The following is a 23,049-nucleotide window of genomic DNA, read 5'->3' on the forward strand; positions in this document are numbered from 1 at the left end:
GTTGGAATAGTATGGAAAGAACCATTTGAAAAGTGGTTTAGATTTGTTTTAAATGCGAGAGTGTTTAAGACCTAACATTGGTCAATGAAGTGGCCTGTGTACACCTGGCCATTATGTCATGGAAAATGTTTTAATGTATATATTCATGCAGAACGGTGAGAATCTTATTAAAGGGAATGAAGATGATTTTCTGCTATTACTACTAATAGCACGAATTTATACAATTTATACGAGATTAATTAATTTCTCTCGACCCCTGCTGCTTAGAGAAAAAGTGCCCAGTACTTTACACCGGCCTCACATTTGTCTTCAGTTTCACTATTTCAATTAGCTTATATTTCTATTAAAAGGTATACATTAAATAAAAGATATTTTTTCATTTAATTGGTCTTGTGCGAGACAGGAATAATTGTTTCTCTCAGAATCCCTGAGGCTTTTATTTCACAGATGGATTGGTCCACTCTTTCTGGGCTCTCTTTGCCCATTCTCTGAAGGAGGAAATCGACTACTGTGACCGTGACCTCCATTTAGTGAAACCATGACTTGATGAAATGCCAAGGATAAATATGCATATGTATAGGAAGAACATGCTACATGCTTACACATAAAATTTAGACCGTAGTTTTTTCTGATTTATCTTTCCACAGCTATTAGTATATATGAACAAAGATAAATAATTCACTAACAGCGATTTACTTAAAAATTTTTATTTATTAATTAACCAGCTCTAGCTGCAAAGGTTGAAGTGCCACAGAGGTATATGCCCAACCCCATGTCTTCTCTTTTCTTCTCTGTTGAACCCAGGAACATTAGCTTGCTATACTGATACATTTCCTCAAGCCTCAGGTAAAGTCAATTCATACAGTAATAATGTTACCAGTCAACATCTGAGATGGCTGAAAATGTGCAGGCTTGTTTGGCCTGGAATTATTATGGTTGTACTTTGTGACTGATTTGCATGGAACTAAAGCAGACATATTATGGGAAAAACTACATTACCTCTGCTGATCATAATATCATCTGAACAATAAACAATGTATTTTCTTTATTTTTTTCCTGAAAAGGTTACTCCTGAAAATAACTTTATTAGTTAACCCACTTTTTTCCATTAATAAACCTATCTGGTGTCTCGTGATTAATATGTTGCAGCAAATCAATATTGTAAAAACACATCTTGTTCTCTAGAAAAGCAGGAAGAACACAGATTTAGATTAATTGTAAATGCCTCTGCTTTTCACAAATTTTCAGTATCACAATACTACTCAGGCCTTCAAAAAATTACTGTTTCTTCAATGTGAATCTTTTCATTTTTTATACCATCCCACAGAAATACTTTACTTCTATTTGCATTCTATTTGGAGTTTGGTAGGCTTGTACTGTCAGCCTTGGACTTGACAAAATATGCTACTACATATAAGACAGCAAAGTGCTGTTTCTGCTGTCTTGGTGAGTAAAAGTTGTCACTAAAAACAGCAATCACCACATGAGACTCTTAATCTTAGAAATGAAGCAATTTAATAATTAATAATAATTCCCAGAAAACAAACTTGAAGGCATGTGGCATGAAATATTAGTTGATTTAGCTTCTTTTCTATTTCCAGGTTCTCATTAAAAGTATACCCACTTTAAAGTCACACAAGTGCTAACCTCCTCTACACTTTATCTGAAACATCTTAACGCATGTGTAATTTCTTCTGTAACTTGCAGCACTTTAACTTTGCCATTATCACTTAACACTCTGCACACTAAACTTTAATGAATTTTCATTTCTAATTCTGATCTAGATTGAAATAGCTGAACCCCATAATCAAAATGAGCCACTTTACCTGCTTTCTCCATTACCTCACACACTTATTTTAGCATACTTCATTATATGGCTTCATTATCACGCATTTTTCAGCACTGTTAAGAAGTTCTCCTTTGACACCATGGCGTCAGTTTCCATATATTGTTGCTGCAAGGCTCGATTTCTCGATGAAAGTAGTAGTTTAAGTAATAATTCAGTTCCCTTTTTTTATCACAATTACTCAAAGAGTTCTAGCATGGGCATATTTCAGATAATACCCCCTTTTCAGTTCATAACCTAGAGGAATTTTAGCTGGAGCTCTAGTACTTTTACAAAACTCTGATAAAGAAGAAAGGTCCCTGCTCTGTTAATCAGACAATTAAACCCTGGAGTGCCTCATACCCAAAGATGGCTATAGCCATGGGTCTGACTCCTGAAGAGACTCACAAAGCAATTTACCATTTACCACAAAGCCATGTGTTTCGAGGAATATCCAAAATACTATACCAGAATAATTATCTTGTGGATTATTGTAATAATATTATATAATGCCTGATGCATTCGAGTTTATCATACCCCAAAAGTAAATGTGACCAGCTGTTGCCAGCCTTGCAGCACATGCCTCCACTTTCTCCATAATCCTGTCTCAGTTCAACTCTCAGGCACTTAAAAGGCTGTCTATACCAGTGCAGTCCTCGGATAGTTCAGGATGCCCTGTTCAGGATGGCTATCACCTACGCATAGTCTCACGGGGACTACTGCAGGTGACACCCTTTCAAAAATATCACTATGACTATGCAGATGTTAATGTGTCAAGATGATACTTAGTGTCATGGACGCATATGATCAAAGTTTAAGCGTGCTGAAAAGGAAAAGAATAAACATGCCTGTACAGTGCAGAAGTTCGGTCATTGTGCCTGCAAGAGACTAGTTCAGCGTTGTCCAAACCTCTCCTGGAGGGCCACTTGTCCTGCATGTTTTAGATCTCTCCCTGCTCCAACACAGCTGATTTAAACGATCGGTTTGTTATTAGGCATCTTCAGGAATTCATAACGAGTTGATCATTTGAATCAGCTGTGTTGGATCAAGGAGAGATCTAAAACATGCAGGACAAGTGACCCTCCAGGAGAGGTTTGGACATCGCTGGACTAGTTGAACTAGCGAAGTACAAACGCACAAGTAATGAAGCCTGCCTTAGGACCCGGAGGAGTCCCATACCCTGTCATGTAGCTGGTGACAGAGCGGCGCGGGAGCACGTACAGCACAAAACTGGTAGGTGATGTGGTTGCATAGGAAAGAGCGAAAGCGATCTGGGGAAATCGCGTGAACTAAATAGGTGTTTAATAAGCCCTCTCAGCCGGAATGCGCTAGGTGTGGAAGTCTGTAGTGCAGTATACACAGAAGGAGAAAATATTTTTGTGTTTACGCAGTTATGGTTAAGACACACTGCACACGTGTCGACCTTGGCGTTAACTAACTAGCTGGCTACCCAGCCTGCAGTAGGCTAAGCGAACGTGGGGTTACCAACTGTAGTAAGGGAATGTGACATACGTCTCGGGCGGCGTAGGGGTTCTTGTTTCCTGTTACCTATATCTTAAAGAAGTTGGATATCTACCGAGCTTAATACAGTTATGTTGCATTTGGAGGAAAGCAGCACTACCGTTCAGCAGTGACCTAACGTTAGCCTTGTTGCTAAGTAGGCCAAAGCAGTGTTGTGAGCTGGATTAGACGAGTTGTTTTACTTACCAACTAGCTACAATAGCTAATCTGTGCTCAGTGTGGCGTTAGCCATGTAACTAGCCTGTTCATGCCTCCGTTTATCTTGTATTTAGTTGGGTAACGTTAAACATAGCTAGTTATATATGTAAGATATTATACTTAAGACCATTCATTCAGGGTTGGGTTTCGCTTCAGATGCCAATTTTAAGCGGACGTATTAGTCTATTAGCTAGCTACGTTTTTAAAGGGCCAGCGATTTAGTAAAATACAAACTCAGATTGTATTTGTTGGTGAACTAACGTAGGTGACGATTTGAAGTAACGTAAGATCAAGAAAAGGACACGATATCATCAGTTGGGGAGGTAGCAAATTCATGTCATGAACATGCACGTTACCGGCTATTGGTTTTAGCAGATCTGTTTCCAAATTCTTTTGTGAAGTATCAGAGATTTCGGGTAGTCTGCTACCGACAATGTCAGGTGTTGTACTCTATTTTTCTCACACAATACTTGTGTGTTCTAATTTGTAGATGTTTAGGTTTCAGCCCAGCCTGACTTTGTACCCTACGGTCCACCAATCATTACACTGCAAAAATGAATCATATGTAATGCATCTCTGTAACAAGAACAATTTCAGTGCACAGAAAGGCCAGTTACTCGCATGCACGAATCATAAATCAGTACACTGCGAATATTTCTGAAAAAAAAAGACGTGCTTCTTAGTTTTGATATTTCTGTACAAACGTGCCAACTCACTCGCACACAAGAGTCATTATCTCCATGTAAATCAAATGTGCAAAAAGCAGTCTACATGATGATGATCTTACAACTAATTAATTAATTAACAATTACCTCTTAAGGCAGTATTCTGTACAAATGCCACCACCTCCACCTCCCCTTTTTAAAAATGCCCAACTGTCCATTTGTGGAAAATATTCCAATGGAATGCTTGATAAAGTACTTTAAATTGTGAGGGATAATTGGTATGTCTAGAAACATGGCTACCATGAGTGACTTAAAATTGGTAATACTACAACCATTTTAAGTTAAAAGCAACATAAACTTTGTAGCAGATCTGCAGTAGATAGATACGGTTCTTGTGTTGTAATTGACTTGGTTTTCAGTCACAGTTGAATTGTAGTAAATGCACTGGCATCAGTTCCTCAGCTCTCCTTAGTGGCTGATACATGGAGAAGCGATAGTCCTATCTCTCTTTGGAGGGTTCCAGATGATCAAGCACAAGAGGGTTATAATCCCCTCGGGTTTGTAAAGGGGGTCACTAATTTCACATGTCTGGTATGCATATTGCATAATAGACATGTAGGCCTATATTTTAGTATTTTTAATTAATGCAGAGTTGCTCATTGTTGTACAGCATACACAGACCAGGTAAAGTATGTAAATATTTTCAGTAAATGCTTGAACATCAAAGTATCATAAACCGTTTACACTGGTTGCAATAACAGCCTTGTGTCTGCGGTGGCTCAGCAGAGACATGAGACTTACTAGTGACTGCCAAAATGTTTCTTGCTATCAGTGTCACACACTGTAGTTTAAACTTACAGAGTGACTCATGTTGTTTGACTGTGAACCAGGCAACACATAAACATCTCAAGAACTACCTTTCCAATTTTAGTAAAGCTTGTTTTGGAGGATATATGGCTTCTACCAAGGTTTTCTTTCATAAATCCTTGCTGTGGCTTGTTCTTATTTCCCTTCTGCTTTTGCCTGGATCCTGTAACTGCTACTTGCACATTGCCTCTTTTCCAAGTGATACCGTTAACTGTAAGAAAATATCAAAGCCAAAATAATGATGTTAGTGATCAAACATCACACCATAACTTAATCTCACATTCAAAAGCGTCCCACCTTGAAGGGACAGTTTTTGTGGTGTAAGTTACCCTCAGTGTGAGATTCTATCCCTCAGATTTGATTATGATTTCCACAGTAGTGGTGCAGGCTGTTACATTTTTGGAACTGAGCGACTCTAAATGCTTTAACTTTTAAAAGAAATAGGATCACTTTTGATATTTCTTTTTTTCATGGTTTGTCAGATTTTTTTGTACACAGTTTATTTTTCAAACTGGAAACATGCGTAAGTAAAGGTGAGAAAAGGTGAAATATGCATAAAACAATAAATATTAACAGGAAGTGTTGTACATAAACAACACTGTACCATTCATCTTTGTTCATAACTATTGGGAATCTTATGGTTAATAATTCTGTTGGGATACTGTTTTGGCTACTGTTATTGTTAATAATGCTGTTGGCTACTGTTCAGTAAAGTGCTTGCTTTCATTATGTTTAGAAAAAATAGACATTAGCTAAAAAGTATGTATCATGAATATGGGATTTTTTTAAGATGAGCCATTTTGTTCTAATAGAGAAAAAAAAGAGGCAGTGTTTGGCAAGATTGCATTCTTCTCTTGGCAGATTAAAGCCTTTTCTAATTGTTACAGTGGGTGTAATTTGACAGTGTTAATCACTCTTGAAAAATCCCCTTTAATCCAAATCCAACATGTAAGACAGCACATATGCAAATAAAGAAATGTGCTATGAAATCAGGAAAAAAATTATGTTCTTGACAAAAAATAAAATTGTATTCTTTTTGTAACAACACAGTGTTCGTGAAAGTTGTACTGGGGTATTTTCACAGGAAGGAGGCATGATAAACCCATATATATTTTAGATGAAGAGTACTCTTTACTTCTCACCACACTCACCACACCTGTGTGTCACTCCCAACACAGTCACAAGATGGGAACATTATGCCCTAAACAGGAAATTATTATGTTGTGTGTTTATTGATAGAAATATATTTAGTCTTTACTGAACTGAAGTATATCTCTTACCCTATTGTGCTCTTTCATTAATTGATTACAGCCCTGCTCCATACTAACAAAAACGGTATTAAACAGATAAAAAAAAAAATCAATTTCAAGTAGAGTCAGTAAAACAAACAAGATATACAGACTGTACTCATGCAAGGACTTTAGAACTTATATTTGATGTGTACACTTTCCTATGCAGTAGTCAGAGGTAGCTTTGTCTGCAAAGATAGCCAAAGTTAAATAAAGGAGTAATGAAACTCTGATACTTGTATGTTGAATTATTTTTAGCATCTGTAGCAGTGAACTGGGTAGGCTTACTGAACGTCATAGTGAAAAAAAATTGTATGTTCGTGTCAAGGCACATCTTTATTGCCTTCAAGCCTCAAGCAAGCGATTTGTTCCAGACACTGGCAACAGTGTAATGCCCATGAGTGCGAGAGCAGTGATGTGATGGCCCTTGATGCTCAGCAATAACTGATGCTCCAAGGCTTTTATTTACAGTTTATGTTGCTTAGGCCAGCATAAGACCCTTCAGGTTTGTTAAAACCGGTACCAAAATGTAGATGGATACCTTGCATCTTCCTAGCACAGGATCCATCCAAGTAAACCTTTCTGTACACTGGAAGGTGCTAAAGTTGAATTATCATGGCTTATTTGCAGTTGAAAATGTACAGATCTGTAAGGGTTGTCATTTTTGCATTCAATAACATGTCTTTAATTGAGCTTACAGGATTTAGATCCATTCTTGTGCAAATGAACCAGATGGTTTTGTTGGACATAGTGTTTGGCATTTGCTGATATCCAGTGGACTGAAAGGAATGAACTATGTTTGGTGTAGTATGAATTTAAGATGCTCACAACACAACATTATCCCGTGTACTTTCAGTGTGTACCTAGATTTAGCAATTGCCCATATTTGCATATGTAATATGTAGGCCTATGGTTATGACAAGATTTTGATATTGATTTTTAAATTAAATGAATGTTTGTCAGAGCAAACAAGAATTATGTCCACCATGTATTGTCTCCAATTGAACGTCACAAATGAGAAATCAAGTTGATACCAGCACTTGATCATACATGTGCTGTGTGCAGTGCCAATTTTAAGAAAGGTTTAAGTACCAAAAACCACTGGATGTGAAGCAGAAGTATTTGCCAGTGCATTTGCATGTATAATGCAAGAAAATCGTTGACCGATTTAAAACCCCAAGACACTGAGGAGCTGAATAACAAATACAGCTTTAATAACGTTTTAGCAAGTAATCTAGTAACACCAAAGCTTATTCATGCATCACTGACAATGAGTTTGTAGCCGAAAGGCACCGGTGAGCTGCAGATTAATTGAACCCTTGTAATTTAAAACCATTTGTCCCTACAATGAGGCATAGCAAGCATTTCATGGCTCTTAAGTAGAAGCAGATAGACCAATGTTTTTCTGACAATTCAATCCATGTCAAAAGGGCATAGAAAGTAAAATCCATAAAATACAACTTAAGTGTTTAGTCTGTGTGATTATAAGAACACAATTAGACATGCATTTAATATTACTGTGGATATATTTGTTTGGTACCTCACACAGTTTTTGTTAGACCACAGACCTTAGGCCCTCCTCATGGTACACATCTTGCAAGCTTCTACACATATACAGAGAATTCTTACACATAAGTGTGGATCAAAACACCAGGGATTTTAAGAGGGCCTGTAAAAAGTGCCTAGTGTTAATATTTTTTGTGCTTTCATTTATTTAATATATTCTAATGTCTGGGTTCTTATAGTTTCCATCTAAGCAGTTTTACATTTGAATTTTGTTTCATATTTTAGATTTGACTTTTGTCTACTCACTGGATTGTACTCGTGTGCCAGAGTCAGTTTTAAAAGTCAATCTACATTAGTTATGTTGCTCTCACATATTGCAATGAGGTGCGGGTTGCAGGAGACTGGAGAGTTGCCATGGAGGTAGAAATGCTTTGCCAGTGCCCACCTATGATGTGAGCTTCAAAAAAATCTGTGGCCCAAGAAGGTTTTATGAAGAAAAGCCATATTATCTTTCCATGGACCAGGCTTTAAGTCATTTAGCTGTTTGGCCTCTTCCTATTGGAAGACGGGATTTTACTTCATGTTCTATTTGGTGTTTTTTGGCTGTAGGCTAACCTGTTCTGTGAGCCTGAGAGGGGATTATAATTTCCCCTGGTGTGTCCTGCAGTGTCTCTGCTTGGAGCAACTTCACACATCCCCATTTTTCACATGATTTCCATTGGTTAGAGACCTATTCCGCACATTGTGAATAGGTGAGGGAGAAAAAGCTCTACAGCCACTAGATAAAAGAAGTGAAGCCTCTGACCACAGCAGCAGCCTAAGTGGGCAGTACTTTAATGCTTCATTGCCCATGAATATGCAAGGATCGGGTGGGAGTTCAGTGGTTCACCGGCCACATTACAAATACTTGATAGGGAAAGGCATTGCAGTACATGACTAATGAAAATACATGGTCACGCATGACCTATTGGTGGTGGTCACTTTAGCTCTGTCGCTTCAGTATTAAAAAAATAATAATAAAAAGTGAATGACCATTCCTGACATCCTAATTTCTCTTCAGCTTTTCAATTACGGCCGCCCAAGATCGCCATTAGTGAATGGGAATAGTGACTTCCAGTTGATGTGTTGGCGCAGTGAGCTCCCATTAGAAGTCTGCCATCACCCCCTTTTCCTTAAGTGGGCTTATTTGATAATCTACCTCTGCAGCGTTTCATTTGCACTCTGTCTAGTGAAGTGTTTGCCTTCCTGTTCCCATGGGAAAACGTCGGCGCTGTCGGGCCCGTTTTAATTTGTTCAGGTCACATTTTCCTTTCTGAATTTTTATTTCTGTTATTCAGAAGTAGCTGTTTTGCTAAGAAGCGGTCCTTCTTGATTGCCTTTCTTGACATGGCCATGCAAACCTGAAATATCCACATTATGAAGGAAAGGGGGGAGATGGCGTTACTCTGTTGGGTTTGAAATAGTAACCTCCAATGTGCTTTCTGTGAAGGCCGCGGTCACTGTACGAGGTCCGTAACGAAAAATGCACAACCCTCCGAGGTACTCTGGAATGGCTTATGCTGTGTTCGCAGCCTCTTCGCCGAACATCCAAGGTCAGGTTTGCCTAGTGTAATAAATGAAGCCGATATTACGACCTGCTCAACGTTCTGCATAGTGCTCGAATCCCTTGCCAGAAGCCCTGGTGTGTTCCTGTATTCTGTACTGACAGTTAAAAAGACCCTACTCTGATAATGACTCTAATGCTGTCTGAACCTGGGTTGTGTTCAAGATCACAGAGTGCTCTGCTGTGTGTTCAGATGAATAAACATGAGATGATTCATTTAACGGAGTCATTAAGGAAGGGACTGAACTCAATCAAAGTATATTACTGTAATAAAGAATGGAGTCACAGTAGATGTTTAAAGTGAATGTTCATCTGTAGGGAGATTCAGTCTTTCCATTTCTGAATACGGCAATCAAATACAAATCACATAGAAGAACATTGTTGAAAGCCATCCATATTTTAATTAAGGCTTTTAGAGCCCTACATTTTCTTTTTTTTCTTGAAAATTGTTTGGAACTCAGTCAAGAAACAGACTGAAATAAATACAAGGTTATGCAAGTCTTATTTCTTGAAGAAGAGAGAATTTCCTGTTTCGTGCATCTAGTCAGGAAGTACGGGCAGTGTTACTAAACATCTACAGATTTGTAACACAAATGTCCATCATGGTGGTTAAGGGATAGTACTTTCAGAATTTGTAGCAGCATGGCCTTAACCCTCAGTGAGAATTATTTGTCTTTTTATTTGTCTGAATGTACTTACTTACCCATCTTATTTCTGTGCTTGTATTCTGCTGTAGATGCAGACTGCACACATTCCTATTGTACGTGTGTGACTTTTTGTGTCTTCTGATTTCAGCTGAGTTGTCAGTAAGTGGGCCAATGATGCTTTAAAACTCAGAGGAGTTAGAGCGTTCTTATAGATTTTCCAGTCTTGCGTTTAGCTCTTTTGTGGCTAAGAATTTGACTTTTATATTTGCATGCGTCTGTGTGTGCACGTGTGTTTTGTTATTGTGTCCAAGGTTTGTTTATCACACTGTATTAACTCTTTACAATAGCACGTACTGTTTAACTGGCAGGAACATGCTAACTGTAAAATGAAAACGTTCTTTTAAGAAGCCGTCTCGTGTTAAAGCATTTAAGTGGAGCGCAGCTGAAAGCTGCAGGCAGTGTTTGACCACAGCTCCTTGGGAAAACAGGTTCAAAATGTGGACATCTTAAATTCTCAGCATCTGCCATTCGGGACCTGACTTCCAGCACATCCAGATGCTGTGTGGCACCTGTTCCAGAAGGAAAGATAAGGGATATAAGGCCAATACAGCAAGGGCATAGAGCCTCGGGCTCAGCCAAATCCGTAATCATCACTGCGCGTAGCTCCCGGGCATTGATGTGCCTTGATTTGATGTGCTGTTACAATGAGGAGAAATGGTCTGTATTGTGCAGGAGAGCCCCCCCCGCCCGCCCCCCCGCCCCCCATTTTGTCCCTGTGCTTTCTTTTCAGAATGGGGGATGAAAGCTCGCGCACTGGCGGCACGCTTTTGAAAACGCCATCGCGGGAGAGTGCCGGATCCCCCATTGTGACGCGGTAATGAAGGACATGATAGATGATGAAGCTTTGCCTGGCAGGTTGTGACTTGAGACATGTGGAGGCTTGCCTGTGTGTGCGTTGTGGCACGCCTGCTCCATCCGCCGCACGGAGACCATCGATTTCAGTCCTGGAAACGCACAAACGCTAATGCCCCCCCGTGCGGATTGATTAGGTGCTCGGTGGACAGATTTTCTCATGACACTTGTTTGAGGGTCACCAATGCCCATCAGAGTAATCGGATATCAATAACGTGTTCATGGGGGAAAAAAAAAAAAACTCATGCAACCCCATTTTGGCCTTTGATGAGGCCCCTGCTTTGAAGTGCTGTTTCACATGCGGGAGTTAGCCACATGGACCCGGCGTGGCAGGCTGTAATTACGCACAGAGCCGGCGAGGGGCTACATATCCATCTGTGGAGAATTCACTGTCTTTAATTAACCACTCATCAGGAAAAATCAATCTGCTCATCCTCCTTTTGCTGTAACGCGGTTTTGTGATCAATAAGGTGTTCTCACAGGGATGCTGCAGTGTTTGAAATGCGTTCAGTCTCACTGTTTTTTTTTTTTGGTGGGGCAAATGAAACTCCAGGTAGTTTGAATTTGCATACACACTATATGGACAAAAGTATTCGGACGCCTGACCATTACATTGTAATGACATTGTAATCAAATACATATACTTTAATATGGAGTTGGTCCCCCTTTTGCAGCTATAACAGCTTCCACTCTTCTTGGAAGGCTTTCCACAAGATTTTGAGGTATTTCTGTGGCAATTTGTGCCCATTCATTCTGCAGAGCATTTATGAGGTCAGGCACTGATGTTGGACGAGAAGGCCTAGCTTGCAATCTCCGTTCCAGTTCGTCCCAAAGGTTGAGGTCAGGGCTCTGTGCGGGCCAGTCAAGTTCTTCCACACCAAACTCATCAAACCATGTCTTTATAGTCCTATATTAGAAGAAGCCAAAATTCAAAAACCTTTTGAACCCCTTCATAGTAAAGTTCACTTGCCAACCCCATTATTAGGCTGGACATTCCAGATGTTCAGAACTACTGTATGTGCTAAGGTTTTTGCAGTTTATCACTTCTGCTGCTTCACTGGTCCTCAAATGTGCATACAGATGTAGCCAAAGCTTTAATGAATTGGTACATAGCCTGTTTTCGGTTGTTCTGTTTTCTGCACACAGTATGTAACACTTCAGATGAGCATTAACCAGTGACTGTAGCGTTCTGTTTGACATTTGAAGCCAGCCATCTAAGTAGGGTCTCTGCTCTCCTCCATATGCTACAGTGGCTACCGGGGGCCGATTGTTACCCGCAGACCTCTTGTGCGCAGATATCTTCAGTTCAGGCGAAGGCCTGATCCATCTGTCTTAATCTGCGAGCTGAACAGCGTGAACTCTGTGAAACAGTGGCCCGCCAAGCGCCAGCTGCTGTTCCTCTCTCCCGCTAATCCCTACCAACTGTGTACTATGAAATATTTACAGCGACGTGTGCTTTGTGTTCTTCTCACATTAGTTTGTTATTTCTGCCTCTTCCTCCTCCTACATTTCATTCTCACGTATAGTCACCTTTTGCATTTTTGGCGAAAACCTGGAGGGTGTGGTGCCATTTGCAGATCTCACCTTCTCACGCCTTCTCTCATTTTTAAATCTTTGTTTTGTCATTTAACTTCAAATTAGTTACAGCAAATGAAATTGTTGTTTGTTTGAAGTGAGAACACCTCTGTTGTTACTCCTTTACTGAGTTACTTTCGGTTGAGGTGCCATCACGGTGAGTGGCATGTAGCTTAATGTCTGATGCATCTTAGAGATAAGGGTTAGATTGGGTCCATGGAACAATTTTGTGTAAGTGTGTGTGTGTTTTTCTTCTCCCCCCCCCCCCCCCCCATGTATTTGCAAGGTTGCCATAGTATCGGCACTCAGAGCTCTCGCTGTTCTCCTTTTAGGCTTGTGGCTTTTGTCTATGAAATTGAAATAAGCCTGGCTGATTTAAAGCACATCTTCCCCATGCTGTGAAAGATGAACTGCAGGGGTTTACTCAGTTGCAAGAAGTGACTTTTTTCTGGTCTTAATCCATCATGCAGTGTCTTTCTTTGTGCTCTGTGCTTCTTCACCCGTTTCATATGCCCTCGGGAGATTAAACGTAACCTATCGATGACAGATATAATACATATCTTGGTGAAATCCCATTCATTTATTGCCTTCAAATATTGTAATTGTGTGGTACAAAAATTTGAAGAGAATGTGCAGTTTGTAGTGAATACAGTTTTTAGAAAGCTAGAGTCACAATGATACCTGATGTCCACATGTTTTTAGAAGACTTCCTACAGAGAGAAGTCTTCTAAAATCTGTGTGAACTTCTTAATGCAGTGTCGTTGGGGTCCCCTTATATGAGGTGTTGGGATGTTAAACCAGTCCGGAAGTTCAGTGTCAGGGCATCCAGTTTCAGGGGGGTTCACAGTCTCCATGCATCCATACTGTCTAACAGCATCACAGCGAGGTTTAAGAGCAAGGAAATTCTACTGAGGCTGCATAGCTAATGTGCGGTACAACTGAAGCATCATTTGTGCTACTAAATAGTTTGACAGTGTATTGAAAATTTGTAGAGCAGTAGGTGAAGATTTATTTAAAATGTCAGGTATATAAAAGCAGGCCTTATCAATTATTTAAGCATCACTGGCCATTATTTCAAACCTGAAAGCAGAGCTTGTGTTGTGCTTTAACAAGCATTTAAATACACCACACTCCAGTTCTAAAATGAGGACATTTATACATTCTTCATGTTGACTTGTGCGTCACCACGCAGAGAGGAAGTGGTATATCCCTCAGCTTCTCTGATGAGGGTCTTTCCCATCCAGTAAGGCGGGGGATTTAATGCACTTGAGTGGAGTTGTCACATTGCTGCAAACATCTGCATATTAAGAAGCTCGCTGCAAAATTGATACTGATGGTATGGAGACATGGTGACATGGTATGGTAGTGCTGCTGCTGCAAAAAAAGACATCTGGGATACTGGTAAGATTGTTTCCCGATGGAAAACGGAAGATGCTGCCGGCAAGGGGAGTCAAACACGAGAGGGGAGTAACAGAAGCAGCTGACGGATTCCGCGGCTCCCCCCGTGTCCTGGGAGGAAGGAATGAGGGGGCGGGCGGAGGAGATGACAGACGCTCGTCCCTGTTGCATTCGGGCTCGTGGTGGGCGACCACGTGTCCACGCCCCTGCTCAGCGCTCTGCTGCTCTCTTCACAGGCCTTCCAGTTAAGAGTCCCTAATTCTCCAGGATTATTTGTCCCCTTCTTATTACTATAAGAGGAAGGAGGAGGCAGAGAGCAATGCTGTGAAGACTCATAATGATGTAAATTAATGTGAGACTATGCGAGAAATATAGGCCTATCTAATCACACTCTGAAAATTACATCCACACCGCCCCAGGCCCGAGTTGATTCTTTGCATTTTCACAGCGCTACACGGTAGCGAGAGGAAATCTCTGCGGTAGCGTTTGCGATTATTAAAACCATTTCGGACCGATTCAAGCGGGTCAGGTTCCGCTTTCCTAACATGTGGCGTCGTCGTCTAGCTATGATTAAAAGTTGCACTACTCCATCAGCATCATAGCGCCGCTTTAATCCCGTTCAGGAGGAAGAAACAAATGACTCCAGCAGTTATCATAGCCCCACGCTCCACATAAGAATTGCTTGCCATGACACCTGGCATGGCAGGTTTGTTTCGGATTTGGTCAATTAATGAACGTGCCGGATTGGCAGTGTACTCCTCTTGTATTGCTTTTTGTGTGCTAGAATACATTTTCTGGTCTGGTGCTGACACGCTTTCTCTTGACACATTATAATTGATGTCTTACAGCAGCCCTATAGCAGGGTGGAGGGGAAATTACAGTGCTTTACAGGAAAGAAATGTATTCTGACACAGAAATCATTCGCTGTGGCTGCCGGGGTATTGTGTGAGGTTCGCACCTGCACGCGGTTGACACCACCTAGTCAACACTCTGTAATTCAGTTAGCTTAATTAAGTCAAGTTGACTAGACCTGCAGGCATGGGATTTTGGCAAAGTATCTGCTTATGCGACTGGGCTGATGTGTTCTCCGGGTGACTGTGTTATATATGAAGACGATTTGTCACTGTTATGGTGCTCTGAGTGTACAGTAGGCTTGAGGGTAGGCTAGTTTTGAAAAACTCATCTTTTGTTCTTTAAAGAGAAAATTGTCTCTTTTTTATCACGCATGGCCTTGAGTATGTATGCAACATTTAGCATGTAGATATACTGAATAATATATTTAAGTATTCAGTATATTCAAGCATTACATTATTGTCATTTAGCAGAGCCTCTTATCCAGAGTGACATACATGTTATCCATTTATACAGTTAGATATTTATGGCAAGGGTGAATTGTATAATGTTTCGGCTATCCTGGTCTCAAACAAAAACCTCTGGTAAGATCATTTTTCCCTTAGTATTGTTGTGTTGAAAGTGAATAATCAATTGCACTTATCAGCAAAACAGATTGAATCTATTCCAATAGTTACCACACCCAAAAATATGTTCTGTGAGAGGCTCTCATTTTAAGACTGTTAGCCTGTTCAGACAGTAGCTGCACCTTTCTCTTCCTTGTACAATTGGTTTTAAATGACTTGTGGATTCACTCTTTTAGGGAATGGCACAGCAAACAGGCTTTGGTCGGAGGTATATGAGAGCCTTTGTCAGTGGCTTCTTCGTGGCTGTTCCAGTGACGGTGACAGTTCTGGACAGGCTGGCATATGTTGCCCGAGTGGAGGGGGCATCAATGCAGGTGAGTTCCCATTTCTCCTCTTTTTAAAAAAATCTCTCAACTTCCTTAATAAAAGGTGGGGTAATCGCAGATACATCAGTGCTTTTTTTGCTCCTGGTCCACACCTAATTCCTTCCCTTTATTGTAATGCCTTTTGCATGTACACAGCCTGACACCCATCACATGGCCTCACTCCAATTAAGGATCCATATGGTCTTTGCAAGGAGTATGTCTGTCAATGCCAAAAAATGTCAGACTGTAATTACAGCCACGCTACATTTGCAAAATAATGGGATTGCAGGTATGTAATGTTTTTATCTGATGGTTTTTATCATAGCATGTTTATAAAGGGGGCATTATTGCCTTTTTTATTTATTTTTTTAAATTGTATATAGATGTAAGAAGCATATTCTCATTTTCCATTTCGCTGGAATATCATCTCATTTCTCACAGCAATATACATGCTTATGTATATTGCGCGTGATATGCAAGGAGGCCAAGCGAATCGCAGCCAGAATAAATAGCTTCCTTTTCACTTCAGAGTCTGATTTATTATGCATGTGTTTTGGAGAAAGGTATCACAATATAGGGAGAAAACAGTAGGCCATCCTCGAGTCACCAGTCAAGGCCGCTCCGTGAAGGCGTGCGGGTGCCAGCACATCTTCAAATGCTCGTTACACACTTCTTTCAAATTTGATTTTCAAAAGCACAATGGAAAATGAAAGCTATACCATGGCACTTCCTGTAGAGGAGTGGAGTGGGGAGATTTCTTGGATTTGAATCTCTTGAAAGGACAACTGTTGCTTGTGTAACTTTAGTGGATACACTGCTGTTCTCCTGTACTGGAAGTCGCTCTTGACAAGAGAATTTGCTAGATTAATGTAATGTAATAGATTGTAAATGTGAGAGTGAATGCAAACAAAATTTTCCTTTCCTTTCACTGAAAACTACAGAAACTGAACTGAAACTTTTGATTCTCCTCAATATTGTGTTGTTATTCACAATGAACTACAGTATAAAGAATCCTTCACACTGTATGATGATCTGTTACTCTGCAGTTCTATCTATATTTTTAAATATATATTTTTATTTCAAACTTCCCAAAGGAAGAGCTGTGATCAAAGAGTACTTTCTTGGAATAATGGACATTTCAAAGGCTTGTTGCTTAATGTTTCTTTTCTTTGACTTGAATTAACATCTTACAATAGATATACCTATATATAGTAACAGGTGTTTTCTTGGCACTTGTTTATTGTTTATGCTGGGAACCTGACAACATACATATGACTAGTAATGGATAAAGACTACTTTAAGTGCTTTTTTATAATAGTTTGAGAGGTCTGTCTGGTTTACCATGGACCTTGAATCTGCAAACCTGAGAAGCAAGATGTTCTTATTGCTGATTTCCTAGCAGAATTTTCACACTTTTAATGTTGTCACTCATAAATATGCATTCATGCTGGCTGTGTGGTACATGTCTGCAGTGTGAGTCTGAGTCAATTATGGCACCACTCCATGTTCCTTCCTACCTACACATAACAGGTGTTTATTCTCTGCTCCTAGCTTGGTGTGTCTGTTGATTGGTTTGTGTCCAAATGCAAGCAGACAGTTTTTTTTTTCTTTCAGGATGTTTCAGTTTAATTGTTATTCTCATCCTGAAGTCCTCCTCTCAAAAACATGTCCACTATACTTGCTTAATGTAATTACTGTAGCTACCTTATAGTGATGCAACTTAACTCTTTAACATAAATGGCCAGCCAATTAAATGGCTGGTTAACTAATGCAGGATTGATTGTTTAAAACAGCTACCTTAATTGCATGCAAGAAAAAACATGATGCATTTTATTGCATTTTTTGTTTTATATATTATTAAGCTGTTTGTTTTAAATGGCGCAATCGTAGTTCAGGGCTGCTGTCAGAATGATGGGTATGCCAAGGGACAATGGTGTTACTATTGCAGATGATCAGACGTGCAGGGTATAAATGCAACTTTTAAGATGGAGAGGAGAAGAACAGTTAACACAGCAGTAAAGAAGACCAAGGGCTTTGAAGTAAATTTCGAGGATCGATAGTGTGCCTGTGGAGATAACAGTGCAATGGAGTCGCAAGATAAAAAGCAGGACGAAGAGAAAGCAAGCCAAACAGCTGAATTATTTGGTAACAGAAGAGAATGTAGAGAATAAGAAAGAAGGCTAGAGAAGAGAGAAGTACGGGAATGAAGGAATGTGATGGCCAATGCTTGTGTAGACTGAAGACCTACCTCTTCAGAATGCATCTCAGTTCCACCTCAATGCCTGCCCCCTAACATCTGCCACTTTGTGTACTTCTAGTACTTGCTGTTTATTTTATGTGTAGTATTGTGATATGTTTTGGATTCTGTGATCTAATCACTGATGTGTAGTGTACTTGGCTTTTGTTGCCTAGTCAGATTGCACAGGTTAACATTATTCAAGCCCTATCACAACTTATGTTCACACTTTCTGGTCTGGTAGTGTTGTTAGCCTGGTCTGACACTATTGCTCATTCAGCTTCAGTGGATACACTTGTGTTCTATTGTTATGGAAGTCTCTGGACTCTGTGGATAAGAGTGTCTCCTAAATTAATGTAATATAATGTAATGCATATACAGTAAGTTGTAGGAATATAGTGCAAGAAATGGGGACATTTTGCATAGATTTCATAACAAGTAACAATTAGATCGAGTCAAAGAGGAAGTACAGGGTGAACAGGGTGAGAGGGTCAGAGGTTCTGATGAAGATGGCCAGAATGCATCCAAGAAGAATGTCTAAAATGCTAAAGGAAACCCGGAGATATGAAGGGAGAAAAAGAGAGAAATAACTACATTGTGCAAAGAAGTATATCATTGCTTTTAGGATGTGAAGTACTTTCTGGGTTATTACTAGTACTTGGAGTACTTTTATCCTTTACTAACCATGCTTCCAAGGATGTTCTGTAATGGGACCTTTAAGTGCATATGTTGTTCAAGCAGTTATTACAGGGCACAGCAAAAGTGGCTTCATACTCTCTCCGTTGCTATAGAAACATCCTGAAGAAGCTTCTTGCTCTTCAACATCTGAGGGATTCAATTTTCTAAGTGAGGAAAAATGAAAACTGCATTGAAAGATTGAGCAGAACACCCCTTAAATGTAAAGCCTGTGTGTGTGAATGCGGGTGGATGGGAGTGTTTGTGACCAGTGCCAGGTCACAGATGAAATATGGTTCTCAGTTTAAGTGGCTAAACTGGAGTTAGAGGTTGTGAAGTGGCTGCAATTCATCCAGCACTATTCTTAAAAGCAACCGTGAAATTCATCCACACTTACTGTAGGTGCCAATCTGTTCCAGTGTATTCTTTCAAATCCGCAATGCATAACGATACCAGTTTTACATAAGTGACCAACTGACTTCAATTAATCAACATTTTTCAAAAATTAATCAAAATTTCAAAATTAAAAAAAAAGAATTAAAAATTTCTGAACAGTAATTATTCTCCTCTGAAATATATTGAATATAAAACGATAATAAAAATGACAGATTTCATGGGTGTGAGGCTAAAAGCTGTAAGCATGCACCCAAAACAAAGTATTAAGGAATGATTACTTTGTTTACGTTTGACAACCTTCCATGTTTTGTAATGTTTCTTACAGTAATATGGTCAGGCAAAAAAAGTAAACTCCTGTATTTGCTGCAGAGTGAGCAGACAGAGACTGTTTCTGGAGGGTATACTGGAATACACATGGCGTTACATTAGCTTATTAGACGCTCTCACCCAGGGTTGCTTACGTAGTGTAGTTTAATATTTGCTTCTTATCCATATGCACATCTCGAAATTTATCCTGCCCTTGGGTATGACAGCCGTGTCCTATCAAGGAATTGAACCGGCATGCTTTTGGTTATGAACCTGGAGCCTTACCACACAAACCGTGCCATGTTGCTTTATAGATAAATCTGGGCAAGTTTAAGTGCAATATTCTTGTGTCTTATTTAAAACTAGCCTGCTTCTTTTTTCTGTCTGCCTGTTTCCTTCTTACATTGTCCACACCATCCATATGGCACATGCTGGCTCAAGGCCTGATGGGGTTTTCTTTAGAATTTCACTCCCTGTCTCAGAGACAGTATCAGTCATCCCACAGAGCACAATGTGAGACTGGTCTAGTTCTGCCTCTGATTGGCGGAGTCCCATGGATCTACAGCCAAATGTGTACGGCTCTGAAGATCAAGGTTGGCAACATTCTCTGTCAATGCTGAAATCCAATGAAAAGCTTTTATCTGACTCTTCTTCTCTTTTGTGTAAAGAGGATGGACTGGTGTATGTGTGGTTCACATTTAAGTCCTGTTTCGTATGGATTTTTTTCAGTTCCAATATTGGAGAATGTCATGACAGTGATGGAAATTTTGTGCTTTTGTGTTATTCTGTTAAACCTATAAGCGCAGGTCAGTGCAATATGTTTTGTCAGAAGTGAGGTGGAAAAGAAACTTAATGTACAGTGGATCTTATTTTATGAAAATACAGTGTTTGACACCCTTTCACTCATGTATTTATTGTTGTCCATTCTTTGTCAGCACACGATGCCCAAATGCCCAAAGCTTAGATTTTCCTAAACAGTGTTTATTTTAAAATTAAGCTTACATTATTGTAAAAAAAATCCTCTGATGAGTAGTCATGAATTTTGAATGGGAAATTTCCATATTGTGAAGTGTCCTAAATATGCTTTTATGTTTGTGCTATATTGGTTAATATTGTTTAATGACTGTTATTATTAAATAACTAAACTGCATCAGCTGCCGAGCAAGTCATGAACATGTTCATTTCCCAGAGTGGGAAATGGGTCAAAACCTCAGCCAGTAAATAAAGTGCCTTGAATACATATATTTTCCTGTGTGTTTGCTGAAAGTGATGGTAAAAATAATACGCTGTTAATAATCTGCCCACCTTGGACAGCTATATGCTGTAAGGCTCTTTAATAAAGTCACACTCACTGCCATTGGTTTTGCTCTTGGGATTTACGTCGGCTCCTTCATTTACTGTACAGGCACTGCTTGTTCTAACACCTTCGGCCCGCTGGGATTTCAGGACGATTCTGGTCCAGGTACTGATTTTAGGGTCTGTATTTCCCCGGGGGGGGTGCCAAGCGAGAGGGAGGTAAGCGGTACGACACCGGCTCCATTAAAGTGCATATCGCTTCTTATAAAGCACATGGAGGAGGTCAGAGGGGGCAACAGTGGAAATTGCTCCTTTCACGTGACGAGAATGTGGAGGGGACAGGGACTGATTATCTGTAGAACAACAACAGCGTCAACGGCAAACTCTCGGAACCATATGTGAGTCTGGTTGGCTGGCTGATTGTGTACAAAAACAATGATGGCCCATTTTCACTGAGAACCTGCAGTGACAGTGATCCAAAAGTGAAGCCCCATCCTCACACGGTGACACTGGCAACCTGGCAACGGTGGCCACCCCATCAAAAAAAAAGAAAAAAAAAACGTCACCCGCGCGGTGGCCGAAACCTGGTCGACCGTGTTGCGCGGGAGTTTGGCAGCTGTGGAGTCCGCGTTGCGCCCCCTCTCCCTCAGCTGCACCGGGGAGGCGCTCCAATGACACAATGCGCGTGAATTCCCCAAATCAGAGCTATTCGACCGGGCTTCCGTCTCCAGAGAAAGTGCTAATACATGTAGAGCATGCAAACAGGATGGAAGCGTTTATCCGTCAATTAGCAAAGCTCCCGCACCCCAACCCCCTCGCTCTTTTTCGCTCAGAACATGTTGGCAGAACGTCCTGGAGGATATGCAAATGACGCCCCACCTCAGGACACTCGACTCAATCGCTGTTTATTAGACATATGGGATCGCGACGCAGTCTGCAGGGGGAGTGGGGGTGACACATTTCTCCTTTAGATATGATATTTCCCATTTACGGGATCATTTTTACGAATGGTGACATTCCAAACCCTGGGGTTTTTCAGACTTATTATGGAAATGTGTTTCACGCACAGCTGGTGTCCTCAGTATAGCAACATGCAAGAATCTGCCATTTGCCACCGTTTCCTTCATGCCATTACTCTAAATGTTAGTGTTGCCAGAAAAGACATACTTGAGTGTGATTTAGAAAATATGGTTAACATAGCTGTACTGTGTATTGAGTTATGGTTAAATTACGGAAATATTATTTTGTATGTCAGGAGGTTATCAACTCATGTCATCTAAGGAAGGCTACTTTAAGGAAACTGTAGATTAGCAGAGCTGCATTAAATTCATTTGATAGATGTTTGGTGTGCTCTTGTCCAAAATGTAAAAAAGTAATTTCTTATTTATCTTCTCTTCCAAACGTATTTCTCCCACCACTGTATTAGTGTAGCAGAGAGAAGACTGAATGTTGTATCCAGTGTTCTTACTTAGTGTTATACATTCAAAACATACGCACTGAAAGACATACAATATGCACTTTGTGTGAGCATACGATATACAAATTACAGTCTCCTCTTAAGTATCAGGAAATGAAAAGGCTGTGAGACATGAATTTCAGTGGACGGCTGATGAGTCTGCCCAGATGTCTGTTCTTTTGCTATTAAGATGTCTGTTTGTCTCACCTCTGTCCAGAGAAGGAGAGGGCTGAAGATATGATCTGTTTTTGGAGGGCAAAGAGTCTGTTTTTCTGACCAGCAACTTAAAATTCAACAGTGGAGAGATATGACTCCTCGTAGGTCCTCACACCAAGAACAAGCCATGCACAGTCCTGCTTTCCCCCTACTGTAGAATTAGTCATCAGCGGATTTGTGCTGGTGCTTTGCCTGCCTTCCTCCGATAGCCCTCTTCGTTGAGTGCGTCATACTTTGTCCCCAGTTTCGTCATGTACATTTTGTGCTGGTAAACACAACTCAGACTCCACTTTCACTTGTTGTGCTTTTGTCTTCCTCAGCCGTTCCTGAACCCAGAGGGAGAGATGTCATCCGACATTGTTCTTTTAAACCGGTGGAGTGTGCGAAATTATCAAGTGCAACGCGGAGACATTGTGTCTGTGCTGTGAGTAACAAAGGGTTTTTTTCTCAATTGACAGCCTTCTTATGAGTGAACACAAACTTCTGGCAATGTCAGGTTTGTAGATGCCTTTGATTACAACTGTAAGCTCATACAATGGACAATATTTATGCAGAGGTAGCTCAAGTTTCAAAGGCACATGCAGGTACTGGAGCTGTTAGTGAAATTGGTTTAAAACCAGAGATTTTCATTTTGTTATTTCCTTGATTTGTGTTTGTATTTCCTGTTGGCCCTATTTGT

The 23,049-nt window shown here is 40.3% G+C and overlaps 1 protein-coding gene across 1 annotated transcript; it reads left to right on the top strand.

The window, feature by feature from the left end:
- Window positions 1-3,033: 3,033 nt before the first annotated feature.
- Window positions 3,034-22,798, top strand: LOC118770692 (mitochondrial inner membrane protease subunit 2-like). The gene is made up of 3 exons (XM_036518458.1): window positions 3,034-3,058; window positions 15,661-15,798; window positions 22,691-22,798. The coding sequence occupies exons 2-3, from the start codon at window positions 15,664-15,666 to the stop codon at window positions 22,796-22,798; spliced, it is 243 nt and encodes an 80-aa protein (XP_036374351.1). The 5' UTR covers window positions 3,034-3,058; window positions 15,661-15,663.
- The last annotated feature ends 251 nt before the right edge of the window (window positions 22,799-23,049 follow it).

The sequence above is a fragment of the Megalops cyprinoides genome, chromosome 23 (assembly GCF_013368585.1).
Source record: "Megalops cyprinoides isolate fMegCyp1 chromosome 23, fMegCyp1.pri, whole genome shotgun sequence".
In the NCBI taxonomy this organism is placed as follows: domain Eukaryota; kingdom Metazoa; phylum Chordata; class Actinopteri; order Elopiformes; family Megalopidae; genus Megalops; species Megalops cyprinoides.